This window comes from Lampris incognitus, chromosome 19 (assembly GCF_029633865.1).
Source record: "Lampris incognitus isolate fLamInc1 chromosome 19, fLamInc1.hap2, whole genome shotgun sequence".
Lineage (NCBI taxonomy): Eukaryota > Metazoa > Chordata > Actinopteri > Lampriformes > Lampridae > Lampris > Lampris incognitus.
The window spans coordinates 22,445,436-22,460,929 of NC_079229.1; the positions used below are offsets into that span (position 1 = coordinate 22,445,436).

General features: G+C 44.3%; 1 protein-coding gene across 1 annotated transcript in view; it reads left to right on the top strand.

Annotated features, from left to right (window-relative positions):
* Window positions 1-15,494, top strand: part of cnksr2a (connector enhancer of kinase suppressor of Ras 2a) — a 58,609-nt gene that overhangs the window by 31,057 nt on the left and 12,058 nt on the right. The window contains exons 14-17 of the mRNA XM_056299479.1: window positions 6,686-6,737; window positions 10,035-10,210; window positions 11,010-11,083; window positions 11,262-11,333. Coding sequence (XP_056155454.1) covers window positions 6,686-6,737; window positions 10,035-10,210; window positions 11,010-11,083; window positions 11,262-11,333 — 374 coding nt within the window. The remainder of the gene's footprint in view (window positions 1-6,685; window positions 6,738-10,034; window positions 10,211-11,009; window positions 11,084-11,261; window positions 11,334-15,494) is intronic.

Genomic DNA, 15,494 nt, shown 5'->3' on the forward strand with positions numbered 1-15,494 from the left:
GTGGTGCTTATTCTAAGGCATCAGTGAAGCAATGTCTGGCTCCAAACTGGCGAGTTTTAGTGTCATATCGGGCTCAACATTGATCCGGCTGCACCTTTTTGGTTTCAGACCAACAAGTGTGGAAAATCCAACTTCACAGTTGTAGGTGGTTGGAAACAGCATCAACAGTTTCAGAGCAGAGTCAGCCAGCTCAGGATCCTCAGGTTTGTGGACCCAAAAGTCCATCAAACATTTCTCCCTGAAGTTGTCATCAGTGTCCCATCTGATACAATGTCCACAAAGCTGTCAACCTCTCTTGGTGGAAGCTTGGAACTGACATGTTCAATGTGTGCGTTTGCCCCCAAATGGATTTCTAATCCACTTGAAACCTGCGTCTAATTCTGGGAAATGTCTTCCTGATTGTGAGTGAAGGCCTTGCAGATGTTCCTTGAAGGCTGCAACTGTGTTGCCATCCAGCTCCTCTTCTGCAGTGAGGAGAAAATGCACGAGCATCGGCAAACAATCGAATTCTTGGTGATCGAGATGGGCACACCACAATTCAATCTTGAGGCATGTAGCTTTAATTTTGTCCTGCACATTGAAGACAGTGACGGCTTTTCCATCCAGCGCTAAATTCAAAGTATTGAGAATGCTGAAAACATCAGCCAGGTATACCAATTCTGTGAGCCATTGGAAAACATGCATTCTGTCATACAGTTCATCACTATGATGCAGGAATAAGTTGACCTCATCAGGCATTTCAAATAGATGGGTGAGAACCTTCCCGCGTGACAGCCAGTGAACTTCAGTGTGAAAAAGAAATGTGTGTTCGCTTCCCATTTCTTCACACAGAGCTGTAAAAAGATGTGTGTTGAGTGATTTGCTTTTTATTACAGTAACTATTTTCACAGACTTGTCCAGTACTGTTTTGAGGCACGAGGGCATTTTTTTCACAGCCAGTTGTTCTCTGTGAATGCATCAGTGTATTGCTGTGGCAGATGGTGCTACTGCACGTACAGGTGCTGCTTGTCCCCCCTGTTTTCCAGTCATCACAGTTACACCGTCTGTGCAAATGCCAGTCGAGGTTATTCTGCACAAGTGAATAAAAATTGCTTCTCCTGTGGTGTTGGTCGGCAGGAAATGACAAAAAAGAAATTCATCATACACTTCACTAACATAAATGTACCTTACAAAACAGCAGATTTGCCTCATTCCCGATGTCAGTGGACTCGTCCAATTGTAGTAAGAAAAATGGTCTTTGATGTAAATGTGTCACCAGCTGATCTTCAACATTTTCAGCCATAGTTGTTATTCGCCGCCAGCCGGTGTCATTGGACAGAGGTACCCTGTTAATTTCATCGTTTGCTTCCCCCCCAGACAATATAATAATAATAAAGAATAATAATAATATATAGCCTTTCAAAATAATGCTACAAGGTGCTTTACAATATAAAAAACCATAATAAAAACATAAAGCATAAGACCTGATCTGCTTTACAGAACACGGTAAAACAGTCAGGATAAAAATCACAAGAACATAATTAAAACAATATGTTACCCATAATCTTCGCACTTGGTTTGATAAATTCTCGCCTATTGAATGAGGTTTTCCTGTTTTTGCGATCAGCAGGAAGCCTCTGTAAGCCTTTGCATTTACCCCAGGTGCAAAAAAACGGTGAGGCGCCCTTCGTCATTTGTTTCTTAAGTTCACCGTGTTTTGATGCCTCATTAGCCAACGATTCATAGCACAAATCATAATGTGGTTTGGGATCCTCCTCATCCCCAGTCAAAAAAAAAATCTGAATTTTATGTAGTCACTGTGGTATTTTCCTTTCACTTTAGCACTGGATTTTCCACATTCATGCCAAGTTTCTCAACTTTGAGGGTTCTCATTTGTTAGCAAACCATTGTCCTGGGCTCAGCAGCAATGCTCACTGAACTTGCATCAAGTTGTTGCACCTTTGGGGCGTCCAGGTAGCGTGGCGGTCTATTCCATTGCCTACCAAAACCCTACCAACACGGGGATTTGCGGTTTGAATCCCCGTTTTACCTCCGACTTGGTCGAGCATCCCTACAGACACAATTGGCCATGTCTGTGGGTGGGAAGCCGGATGTGGGTATGTGTCCTGGTTGCTGCACTAGCACCTCCTCTAGTCGGCCAGGGCGCCTGTTCTGGGGGGGAGGGGGAACTGGGGGGAATAGCGTGATTCTCTCATGTGCTACGTCCCCCTGGTGAAACTCCTCACTGTCAGGTGAAAAGAAGCGGCTGGTGACTCCACGTGTATCGGAGAAGGCATGTGGTAGTCTGTAGCCCTCCCCGGATCAGCAGAGGAGGTGGAACAGTGACCGTGACGGCTCGGAAGAGTGGGGTAATTGGCTGGGTACAATTGGGGAGAAAAATGAGAAAAAATCTAAAAAGTTGTTGCACCTTGCCGTTTGTGTCAGAGGTTTCATTTGATTTTCTTTTAATTGACCCTGTCTTAAGCCACCAATCCATGATCTTGTCAGATTGATAGTTAATAGGCTACTGATAACTGGTGAAATTTAGCACAATCCCAAGGTAGGCGAACAGTAAAATACTCTTTTCTCACTAGCCAAAAAACCCGCTAATGTCCGCCTTTGGTCAATGTAAAAAGGCGGATGTTAGCAGGTTTTTTGGCCAGTGGGAAAAGGGTTTATGCTTCATTCCACTTTTCCTTTCAAAGGCCACGCTGATCATTTTTGACATAAAACATAAACTGTAAACTGGTGTAGCTACGTTACATAGACAGTGTTGCAAAACAGTCGGCTACATTGTTGAAGTCCAACACCGCAAAATAGCCAATTTGAATAATAATGATTGAATTTACATATGAGTTGATTTAATATTGAAAACAACACATATATGCTACTTGCTACTAGGCTTTGGGGTTGCTCGCAGATAGATTGACAAACACTGTTTTAAAACATGACATTTCACCAAATCTACTCGCAACCCCTATCGGTCTGTAAGTAGACCTTCAGAAAAGCTGGTCTAAGACTATCTTCAGTCTGGCAGCTCCAATCTAATTTTTGGCATATCCATATTGGAATCAGATTGCTTTTATCAAGTCTGGACAGTAACAAAGAACACATGGAAACCAGTATTTGCAAGTCAGATTTAAAGCACCTTCATAGGTGGGTTGAAGTGCGATGTAATTCAAATGTCTAAATGTGTGTCTCATTCTGGTCTCTCAAATCAGATTTCAAACTGTCTTTTACATCACTGGTAATGTGACCCATAATGTTGATATTCCACCAGCAGTACAGTAGCGTGTGGGAGGATCACTCTATTCTCCCCAGTGCCCCCTCCCCCCCGAACAGGCACCCCACCCAACCAGAGGAGGCACTATTGCAGCGACCAGGACACATACCCACATCTGGCTTCCCACCCACAGACACAGCCAATTGTGTCTGTAGCAACGCCCAACCAAGCCGGAAGTAACACAGGGATTTGAACTGGCAATCCCTGTGTTGGTAGGCAATGGAATAGACCGCTACGCCACCTGGATGCACTGGATTTAGTGACTCTTGATGAAATCACTTCTTATAGTCGTGCAGTCGTCTGATAGGACATGTCACTAACGACATCTGTAGCCTATATGCTATGATGAAACACAAAATAGGTGAACACAGACAAAATCAAAGGAGACAGAAAGTTGGCTGTTTCACTTTTCTTGATTTGGGGAAATCGCGTTTTTGCAGCCTGGGTGGCATTTTGTAATCTTTTCTATGAGAGTGAAGCTTTTTGCTCGCTGCTTTTGCATTGCTGAGCGCCTCACATTTTTCTGCTCAATGCGCCTCATGGTTTTGCCGGAGCACCCAGTAATGCGGATGTTGTACCGGACCGTTGTGGTGAAGAGAGAGCTGAGCCGGAAGGCAAAGCTCTCAATTTACCAGTCAATCTTTGTTCCGACCCCCACCTATGGTCATGAGCTTTGGGTAGTGACCGATAGGGTGAGATCGTGAATACAAGCGGCTGAAATGAGTTTCCTCCTTAGGGTGTCTGGGCTCAGCCTCAGAGATAGGGTGAGGAGCTCAGACATCCAGAGGGAGCTCGGAGTAGAGCCGCTGCTCCTTTGCGTTGAAAGGAGCCAGTTGAGGTGATTCGGGCATCTGATTAGGATGCCTCCTGGGCGCCTTCCTTTGGAGGTTTACCGTGCACAGCCAACTGGGAGGATACCCCGGGGTAGACCCAGAAGTCGCTGGAGGGACTACATGTCCAATCTGGCCTGGGAACGCCTTGGAATCCCCCAGGAGGAGCTGGAGGGCGTTGCTGGGGAGAGGGACGTCTGGAGCGCCCTACTTAGCTTGCTGCCACTGCGGCCCGACCCCGGAGAAGCGGCTGATGATGAATGAATGAACTCTGAATGCTTTGAGTAAACACTTCAACTCAGCGCAGGAAAGTGCCTGATGTCATTTGTATTTTTTCCATTGTCCAATCGAATGAATTGAGAGGCAGTGTTCTGTGGTGGTGACGACAACAAGTGGAGACAACATGGAGGACAATCTAGTGGTGGCTGTTGCTGGATACCCAAAGCTATATGACTTTACCAACCGTATTTACAATGATCTGAAGAAAAATCTAAGTAGGAAGTTAACTACTTTTAGCTAGCCAAAATAAAAAGTACAGATCCGTGATCTTACGTCACACCAAAATAACGGTTAGGCTAAGGACAGGTTATTTGGTGGTTGCTTAGCAACAATAAAAAAAGCACCGGGGCATCAATCAAAAGAAGATACGGGAGCTGTTCAAGCTGCTACACTGAACAATGATGTAAAAAAAAAATTAAGCCTTGCAATGTAAATATTGTAGCCTTGTAAATATTAAGATAATTTTTGTGAACTTAGTCAGTGGAGTCTGACAACATATTTTACATCTGCACAAGTGAAATTATGAATGTAGACAAACCCGTGTTTTTTAATCTCTGCAGTTCCACTTTAAGATGCAGCACACTCCTTGTGGTAAAAACTGAGATCCTGAATGAAAAGTAAATTACCAATACTCCAATCTCGGTACTGTCCGGGGACAATGGCCAATATTTTGTGGCTTCCAGTGTAGCTGCTGGCGACTCGCTTCCATTTCCTATGAAGACTTCCTTTTCCAAGCATCCGTCATTGTTTACAGTCAGGTTAGCAACTTGAAATGCGAGAATGGAATTGGAGTGGAGAGACGAGGTCTATGACCGGATTGTTTCACAAGTAGTCAACAGGAGTCGAACGTTTCTCCACACAATACACGAACATCGATACTTTTTGTAGGTGTTTTATGTCCAGACAATGTTTCAGCCACTGTTTTCCACCTCTTTCGCTGCCCACATGGACTGTTAGCAACATGCAACTAAAGCATGTTCCTGTAGAAATCACCGCCTATTCAAACGTTATTGGTCAATATTACTCGGACTAAAACGGAAACTGAAACAGAAACCAGAACCTTTCCGATAACAAAATCTTGTCCCATGCCTATAGATTCTATATATATAGAATCTGTTAGACATACAGAAGGAAGTAAAGGTTGTAGAACAGAAAGGAAATACAATGTCTCATCATGTTATCTCTGGCAATATCCTCCACAGACAACCAAAGGTTAAATGGGGGTAGAGACTCTCTTCCTCTCCCTGATTTGTTTTGGTAGTAAAGCAAAGAGACAAAACACAGAGTTGACAAAGCCTATTTGAACTTTTAGCCTTTGTTAAAGACAGGCTGTGGTGCAGTGCAATGTGAGCGTGGTGCTCACTACAAATTATTACCCTCTGCCACCTCCATGACATCTGTCTCCCCGCCTGTCCGTCTGTTCGTGAGAACTGCGCTGCCTGTTCCAGACAGTTAGCTTGGCCTGCAATGACCTTATAGATTTTGACAGCATCTCGTTGGAAAATAAAATGTGTCTGAGTGCGCGTGTGCTTGAGGGTGCGCACATTTCAGTGCGCGTGTGTGTATTTGTGTGAATATTGTGTATTGAAGCGGCAATGGCAGATGGTATGTCAGTGGGTGTGGGCGGGCCCATGTCATCTGTCTTGCTGAGTGCAGGGCTGTGATTGGCTGCGCTCCAGGCTGGGACATGTGTAAAATCGTGACAACAAAAATGGTCTGTTGACCCCTTCCACGCTCGTGGTGGGGTCAAAACTTGAAGTAAAAGCTACTGAATTTAGACAGCTCATATTCGATAATATTTCAGTGTTGTTGAAAACGTGTTTTATTTCAGAGTTTTCAGCTCTATTTCCCCACATCTCTCTCCCCTCCGACTCCCTTTTGGGTCAACCCTCACATTCTTCCTTCCTCTGCAACCAACCCATCTCTCCGTTCTATGTACCCATCTCTCTGTTCTATGTATAGAGGTGTAAGAGATGCAACCGTTGGAGTCCTCAGCGAGGGTGACTTCTCCGTCCGCACCCTACCTACGTGTGAAAGAGAGAGAGCGAGAGAGAGCGAGAGAGAGAGAGAGAGAGAGAGAGAGAGAGAGCACAGGTTGTGTTTATGTATGTTTTCCTCTACGTCCTTTTGCGTAGTCTCTCCTTCAGTTGTCTCCTTTGTCCAGTCACAGTAAGATCTGTCATCTCTTGTATCCCAGGATGCTTTGCAAGGAACAAAGGCCACTGATTCATGCTGACAGCCTGTTCTTTCTCCCTTTCTCTCTCTCCCCCTTTCTCTCTATCTACTTTCTCTTTCACCACACTATCGCTCTCAGACATACCAACAGTCGTCTTCTATGCAGACAAAGAACAGGAAGAAGAATAAAGGTGAGCAAAAGCGATGCAAAGCTTCAAGGCACTTTTTTCTGCCTCATCTTTCAGTCCATCCATCAGAGTGGACCGTTCCTTACCTGTCGACCAGTTTACCAGCAACTCGTGTTGTCAGAATAGCCAAACTCAGGAATCAAGAACACTTTATTTGTCATTTCATTTCGTGTACGGAAGGAAGTGCATGAAATGAAATATCATTTCCCCCAGCCCACAGCAGTGCAACACAAAGACAAAAACACATATCCAAAAACTACAAGAACTTCAAGAACACACATACTAACTAACACACATATCTAATCTAACACATATATCCAAACTAAAAAAAAAAAAAAAATCAAAATTACTGTCCAAGGGAACAAATGCTAGCCAAGATGACTGTCGGAACTGCCAGTCTGCATGGGCTAGCAGTTAGCTTAGCCTGCCTCGCTTCCACGTCCTGTCAGACTGCCGTTGGTGCTGTAGTCCTTGGGCTCACCAGACGCAGCAGACCAGGCTCCCCCAGTCGATCCAATGCCAGCTCTTCCAGCCAGACACCCTCGACACACCTCCCTGCACTCCACATGACGACGCCACAGTCAACGCCAGGCGAGGCCGCCGCCAGACCGCACTCGGTGTTATCGGAACTGCTGGTCTACATGGGCTAGCAGGTAGCTTAGCCTGCCCCACTTCTGCATCCTGTCAGATTGCCCTCGGTGTTATCTCCTCGGTCGCAGCTTGAGGCAGGGCCGTGGTCCCTGGGCCCACAAGACACAGCCGACCAAGTTCTCCCAGCCGATCCAGCACCAGCTCTCCCAGTCATCAAACGAAGACAAAACTTGGAACACAGATGTGGACAAAGACACTGTATGGATGGTACTGGGTGACGCTGCCGCAAACGTGAAGTCATACTGCCATCTTCTTTGATCTTTTTTCTTTATCTTCTTTTTTCAAACTGCTTTCCATTAAAGATTCCTCTTCCTGTTGTCTTATTGTTTTGATACCTTCACAGACAAAGTTTTAATGATTTTACCTTTCAGAGGTGTATTAAATAGGACCAGAAACAACACATGCAAAAGTCAGGCCAGATCTATTTACGAAACACATTTATCACATTGTAAATTGAATAACTTTCATGTGTAGTGCCTTTATGATATCCTTTTGATCCAAAATTGTTTAGTCAGTGCTGGCAAACATGCACAACTCTCTTCCAAAGCTGGAAACCTAAAGCTGAATGATTGATCAAGTGACTGAAAGAGGACCTAGAGGAACTTTCTGTTAGATTTTTGTTCTGTCAAACGTACACTGTCATAAAACATTATCCTTGCTGGTGAAAACTCAAACAAACATTTTTTGAGTCCTTACAGTCTGCATGTCACTGGCTATGCAGCAGTGATTCAGTGAGTTCAACATTACAAGCTTTATTTCAGTCCTTTCTGGCTTTAGAAGACAGTTGGTTATGTTTTAGATGTGTAAAGTAGGCTGCTCTGGGGCACAGAAGTGATGAATCCTTAAAGTGGGTTACTCTTTGGATTTGTGTGATGTTTGATGCCGCACATCTGAAGTTTCTGAGTTGTTCCCAACTGAGAGCCAAAATTCAGGGTAATCCCTGATGAAGAACCGGCTGCGGAAAAATGTAATAGTGCTTTTAAAGTAGAACTGGAGGTAATTCACTTTAAGCATCTCTAACCATTCTACAAACTCATGCCAAGAGAATGATCTCTAGCCAGGAGTTGTAGTGATATTAGAATATGCCATCTGGCACACATTCTTAAACAAAGCATCTTCACGGTGTTGTGAGTGCAGACTTTTTTTATGAGAGCGTCCTTGGTGCCTTCATCTACTCAATAAGTCACACGAGGAATGGACCCTAACCTCTGCAGTGTTGTGTATTGCTCCAACTATTGAGCCATTTGGGAATGGAGGCTCCAACTGGAGCCGGGCAATAATTCAATATTATCACTTGTTCCCTTTCAGTGGTATTGTATCATGATGACTTTTGGATACAGTCATATCATGGTACACCATTTTTTGGGGTCTAAATTAATTATAACAAGATTCTGTTATGTGCCTAAAATTTCTCATAAAACGAGGTCTAAAATGTCTGAGGGAGTATTATTTGATAACGCATTGTGGTTTGATATTATACTTCACATTACCAGATGGTTTGATGTGATGAACCTCAGCTGGATTCTTAAATGTGGAGTTCTTGCACATGTATGCAGACAAAATCAAAGTCAGAATCAGGGTTTATTGGCCAAGCATGCTTTTACATATACGAGGAATTGGTCTTCGATTGTCAGAACTCACAATGTACTTCACATACATACATAAATAGAAACATACAAACATATATAGCACATACGAATTTAAGTATGAACAGACCTACATCAGCAACATGGCGCTGTGCAGGATGAAATTGAATATAGACAGTGAATAAATATGCGTGACTGGCAATTATACATACAACTATTGCAAAGTGTAGGGCTGAGTGCAAAATAAAGTTGAATGGAAATAAATGATTACGACAGGGGCATCCTGGTAGCAAAGCGGTCTATTCCATTGCCTACCAACACGGGGATCGCCAGTTCGAATCCCTGTGTTATTTCCGGCTTGGTCGGGTGTCGCTACAGACACAATTGACCATGTCTGTGGGTGGGAGGCCGGATGTGGGTATGTGTCTTGGTCATTGCGCTAGCGCCTTCTCTGGTTGGTTGGGGCGCCTGTTCGGGGGGGGATTGGGGGCAGAGATGGAAAACTCTTCTTCAGAAAGTAGACGTGCTAACCATGTATTTGCTCCACCCATGCACTAAACCAGCTGATTCTAATTAGTACAACACTTCAGCGAGGTAGGAGAACTAATTAGTGAAATCAGCTGGTTTAGTCCATGGGTGGAGCAAATACATGGTTAGTACATCTACTTTCTGAAGCTGGGTTTTCCACCTCTGACTGGGGGGAATAGCATGATCCTCCTACGCGCTACGTCCCCCTGGCGAAACTCCTGTCTCCCCGCCTGCTACCCATTGACTGCCGGGATAGGCTCCAGCATCCCGCGACCCCGATTGGGATAAGTGGCTTGGATGGATGGATGGATCTTGCTAAAGTCCCTATGATTATCACGATGATATTTTTCATATCACCCAGTACTACCGTCAACAGTGACATGATAAGTGCCAGGCTCCACCCACTGGACTAAACACAACAGTCGTTTATGATCTTCCTCTTTACTTTTCCCACCCCCCCCCCCCCAACATCTATCCCTTTCCTCTTTCTGTTATGGCTTTGTCCCGTTTATCCCCTCACATCACATGTCTCCAGGTCGGAGTTTGGCCTCGCTGAGCCGCAGGCGTGTGTCCTGTAAAGCTCTGGGCCGAGGGGACTGCGAGGGCTGGCTGTGGAGGAAGAGAGACGCCAAAGGATACTTCTCTCAGAAATGGAAAAAGTACTGGTTCGTTTTAAAGGACACCTGCCTATACTGGTACATCAACGAGGAGGTGAATCCACCCGCCATCCCACTCCGTCGTCCTCCACACACACACACACACACACACACACACACACACACACACACACACACCTTTCTTCACGCTGCTGTTTGAATATTTTGTTGGATTATGTTTTAGGAAAGTAGAAGAACAAGCGAGGTTTTAATCTTGCTTTGTTGTGTTTCTGAGTTGAGGTGATGCATAGTGCGGTGACAGCCTCAGATACATTCAGCATCAGCATCGCACAAAGATGACATCTGATTATACGGTGTTTGAGGAGCTGACAATATAAAACGAAGAAGCTGCGATGAAATCAACACTGTGTTTGCTGTAACGCCCCGGCATTTGTGCAAGACGCTGTGTTTGGTTTTTTAGTATTAGCCGTGTCGCGAATGCAGAAGGAAAAAGCGCTTTTCCACTTCACCTTGTGGGGAAAACAAAACATTAGCGTAATACCTTTAGCATGCAGATCAGAATGTTGCAGCGTGACTCATCAAAATGTCACATTTTGGTGTCAACAACAGTGGAGGAAAAGATTGATTTTTTTCTCTTGTTTTTGTGGGTATTCTACCAAGCACAGTTTTTTTGGTGAACTCCTTGAGCCGTTTAGTTCTCTTAAGAGCACTTCACGGTCCAGTGCACCAAATTACCAAGTCAAAAGTCATTTTTCACTTCAGGGGGTCTTTTACATTTTCCGACTGTTCCTTCCCCACTTCCCATCAGCTCATTTTTTTCTCTCTGGCTCTTGCCGACCCCCCCATATACACACCCTCCCTCCCACCACCACCCGTCTGCTCTCTGTATTCAGGATGAGAAGGCAGAAGGCTTCGTCAGTCTTCCAGAGTTTAAAATCGACCGGGCAAGCGAATGTCGCAAGAAGTAGTAAGTGTTTGACAAAGATGTTGCTCGTTTTCCCGTGTGCGTGTGTGTGTGTGTGTGTGTGTGTGTGTGCGTGTGCGCGTGCGCGTGTGCGTGTGTGTGGTTTCGATGCTTTCATCTTGCCCATGACATAGTATGTGTGTCTGTGTGAATAACTTTCTATTCCCCCATGTCTCCGTAGTGCTTTTAAAGCCTGTCACCCCAAAGTCAAGAGTTTCTACTTTGCGGCCGATGGAGTGGATGACATGAACAGGTAGCGAGCTGTGCTCAAGGCCAGCAATAAGCCATCTTAGCGAGTTGTTAAGCTCAGTGGCGATTCTTAAAACATTAACTTTTGTCAAAACAAATGGAATGGTTTATCATTAGGAGGAGAAAAAACACAAGTGTCACTATATCGAAATAAGTTAGAATAGACTTTATCCATCCATCCATTATCCAAACCACTTATCTTCTTCAGGGTCACGGGGATGCTGGTGCCTATCCCAGCAGTCATTGGGCGGCAGGCAGGGAGACACCCTGGACAGGCCGCTGCCAGGCCATCACACAGGCCTGACACACACACACACACACACACACATTCACACCTAGGGACAATATAGTATGGCCGATTCATCTGCATGTCTTTGGACTGTGGGAGGAAACCGGAAGCACCCAGAGAAACCCACGCAGTCATGGGGAGAACATGCAAAAGCTGCATAGAGGATGACCCGGGACGAACCCCAATGTTGGACTACCCCAGGGCTCGAACCCAGGACCTTGTTGCTGTCAGGCAACAACCGTGCTAACCACTGTGCCACCTTGCCGCAGAATAGTGTTTATCAATCAGCTAAAGGATAATTAAAAAAAAAATTTTTTTTACATTCTCGTACCTATTTTTGTAGCTTCTGCTATTGTGCATATTGTTTATAATATTGTACTGACCAGCTCAGTTGTGGATATTTTGTACATGGGACAACTTCTGGACACAGCTTTACGATGGTGTCTTAACATGAGCCATAAACCTGTCCTTTCAACAACAACAATGACATAAAAAAACAAAGTGTCTCATTTACACTGTGTAACATGGTTTCCCTTTATCTATAGCATCTCGATTGCGAGCAGCACGTTGGCGCAGTGGTTATTGTGGTTGCCTCACAACAAGCAGGTCCTGGGTTCGAACCCCGGGATAGTCCAATCTTGGGGGTCGTCCCGGGCCATCCTCTGTGTGGAGTTTGCATGTTCTCTTCGTTTCAGCGGGGCTTTCCTCTTGGTGCTCCGGTTTCCTCCCACAGTCCAAAGACATGCAGGTCAGGTGAATCAGCCATGCTAAATGTTCCCTAGGTGTGAATGTGTGTGTGTGTGTGTGTGTGTGTGTGTGTGTGAGAGAGAGAGAGAGAGAGAGAGAGAGAGAGAGAGAGAGCGTGAGCCCTGTGATGGCCTGACGGCCTGTTTAGGGTGTCTCCCCACCTGCCACCCAATTACTGCTGGAATAGGCTCCAGCATCCCTGCGACCCTGAGAGCAGGATAAGCGGTTTGGATAATGGATGGATGGCTCTTGATTGTGCTGGCAGGGTACTTTAATAATGGTTATTACTGCATGGCCATCTCTGCAAGTTGAACCAAGAAATAGATCAGCAATATCATGGACCATCATTGATAGTATTGGACATTTTGGGTAATAACTTTAAAGGGTAATTCCGGTATTTTTAAACCCGGTCCCTATTTTCCATCATTTGGGGTCAATAGGGACAAACATATTTGGAATTGACAACGTTTCAGCTTGCAGCTGTGAAATGGACTGCAGTATAATCCTTTGGGGCAATTGTGCCATCAAAGTACATACACTAAAAGTGCTTGTTTCTGCCACTTGACAGACTCAGATTGTTATTATAAGTGTCTGACAACATTATGGAAAGGATCCCTACAGAGAAAGACCTTTTTCTTAATGTTTTGCTTCTTCCGGTCTCTGTTGTAACTTCCCTTTTCTGCTGCTACTGTTTGCGTGCAGGAGTGTGGTTTGTTTACCAAAGAAGAAGTCACACCAAGTCTTATCAAAGCTGACCATTCATTTGAGGTAGCACAGCCTGAGACACAGAGGAACTGCTAGCAATAATTTATTTCCAAAGTCGTGGCTGAATATTTAGCTGATATCAACAATGTGGATGAGGCAATTGAATTCGATAGCTACCCGTATATATTTGAGCCAGAGTATATGGATGAAGAGCTCGTAGAAATTGAAGAGAGGACGAGGAGAGACAGATAGAGAGAGAGCAAGAGAGGATCAACGGGCAGCGGAGGGTGAACCAGCTTCTTTGGCTGGTAGTAGTCATCGACCAAAACCGGTTTCATATGAAACCGGTGATCGCCAGTTTCATATGCAGATGAAACCCGTGATTGGTTTCATATGCATATGAAATCAATCACGGGTTTCATAAACTGATCGCTTTCATTACACATCAAGATGTGGTCCCAGAAAGTTGAATCAGTTCATATGGACACAGTTTAGTGGGAGAAACCAGCTGACTACAGCTTTCCCCCAACCTTATAAACAGCACAGTTGCATAATGTCCACAAAGTCACTTAGATGAGTGATGAAAAGCTTTCCCCACTAAATTTTGTGTCCAGATGAACTGATTGAACTCTCTGGGATTACATCCTGATGTGTAATGACAGCGATCAGTGTATGAAACCCGCGATCCTTTTCATATGGATATGAAACTGACGATCGCCAGTTGTATATGAAACCGGTTTGGGCCGATGACTACTGCCAGCCAAAGATACTGGTTCACCCTCCTCTGCCTGTTGCCTCTCTCTCTTGCTCTCTGTCTCTCTCCCTCTGTCTCTCTACCCCCCCCCCCCCATCCTCTCTTCAATTTCTAGGAGCTCTTCATCCATATACTCTGGCTTGAGTAAATACAGGCAGCCATCAAATTCAGTTGCCTCATCCACATTGTTGAAATCAGCTAAATATTCAGCCACAACTTCAGGAATAAATTATTGCTGACAGTTCCTCTGTGTCTCAGGCTATGATACCTCAAATGAAAGGTCAGCTCTGATAAGACTCGGTGCGACTTCTTTGGTAAACAAACCATGCCCCTGCATGCAGATAGTAGCAGCAGTAAAAGGGAAGTTACAACAGAGACCGTAAGAAGCGAAACATAAAGAAAAAGGTCTTCTCTGTAGGGACCCTTTCCATAATGGTGTCAGATACTTAATGAGAACAATCTGAGCCTGTCAAGTGGCAGAAACAAGCAGCACTTTTAGTGGATGTACTTTGATGGTCACAGTTGCACCAAAGGATTATATTGCCGCCCGTTTCACAGCTGCCGGCTGATGCGTTGTCAATTCCAAAAACATTTGTCCCTAACAGTCGTCTACACAACAAATGATGGGAAAATAGGGCTCAGGTTTAAAAATACCGGAATTACCCTTTAACTTGCACATTTTCACTTCCAAATACATGAATTGGGTTAAATGAAACTAGTTGAAAGATGTGTGACACTTGTGTTCTAATGCCCCATAAGACACCGTTGTAACACCGAGTCCAGTCGTGGTCCCGCATCCAAAATTAAGCCTGTGAGTAAAATATCATAACCAATATGCACAATGGCAAAAACTAAACAAAATTATCCTCTCAACCAAAAACAACATTCAATTTAAGGAAATCTTTAGAAACAAGGTGCCAATCACCACAGACAGGTGTCATCATGTCAGCTCGCTGTGAGGCGGGCTATCTTTCCAGTGCATCCAACACGGAGGAGGGTGAGACAGAGCTGCAGGGTGTTAAAGCCCCTTCATGTGACAAAAGACCAGCTTCACATCTGCCATTAGAGAGAAGCCAGTATGACTCACTGTGTTCATTTGAACACAGTCCAATTGACAACAAAAAAGAGAGAGTTGTTCTCATACTCTGAAACAAAACCACTCAAAACACAGTTGCCACTTGTCCGCAACAATGTCATGTGTCACTTTAACTCTGTTATTGAACAAATTAGCAACATAGAATTTATCATAATTCTCTCCTAGTGGGTCAAGATTCCACATGTCATGATATATATGTATATGGAAAATAAATCCATCTTAACAATTCAGTTTGTCTAGTTTTGACTTTGAAAGTCCTAATAATAACCGAAGAAAAAATTTAAATGTGTGGTGATGTTACTGACAAAATTTGGAATTAAGGTAGGTCCTTCCATTATCCAATGATAAATTGTCAAGATTATGACCGCTGATTCAAGAGTAGTCCTTTGAACCACTTCGAATCATTTCAGATACGTCTCTTTTATACCTGTAAAAGGTATGTGGCAAAAAACTTTAAGACTTTAATTGTTTGGTTTTATTTATTTATTTATTTTTTGGACTTTTCCCGCTTTTTCTCCCCAATTGTACTTGGCCAATTACCCCACTCTTCCAAGCCATCCCAGTTGCTGCTCCC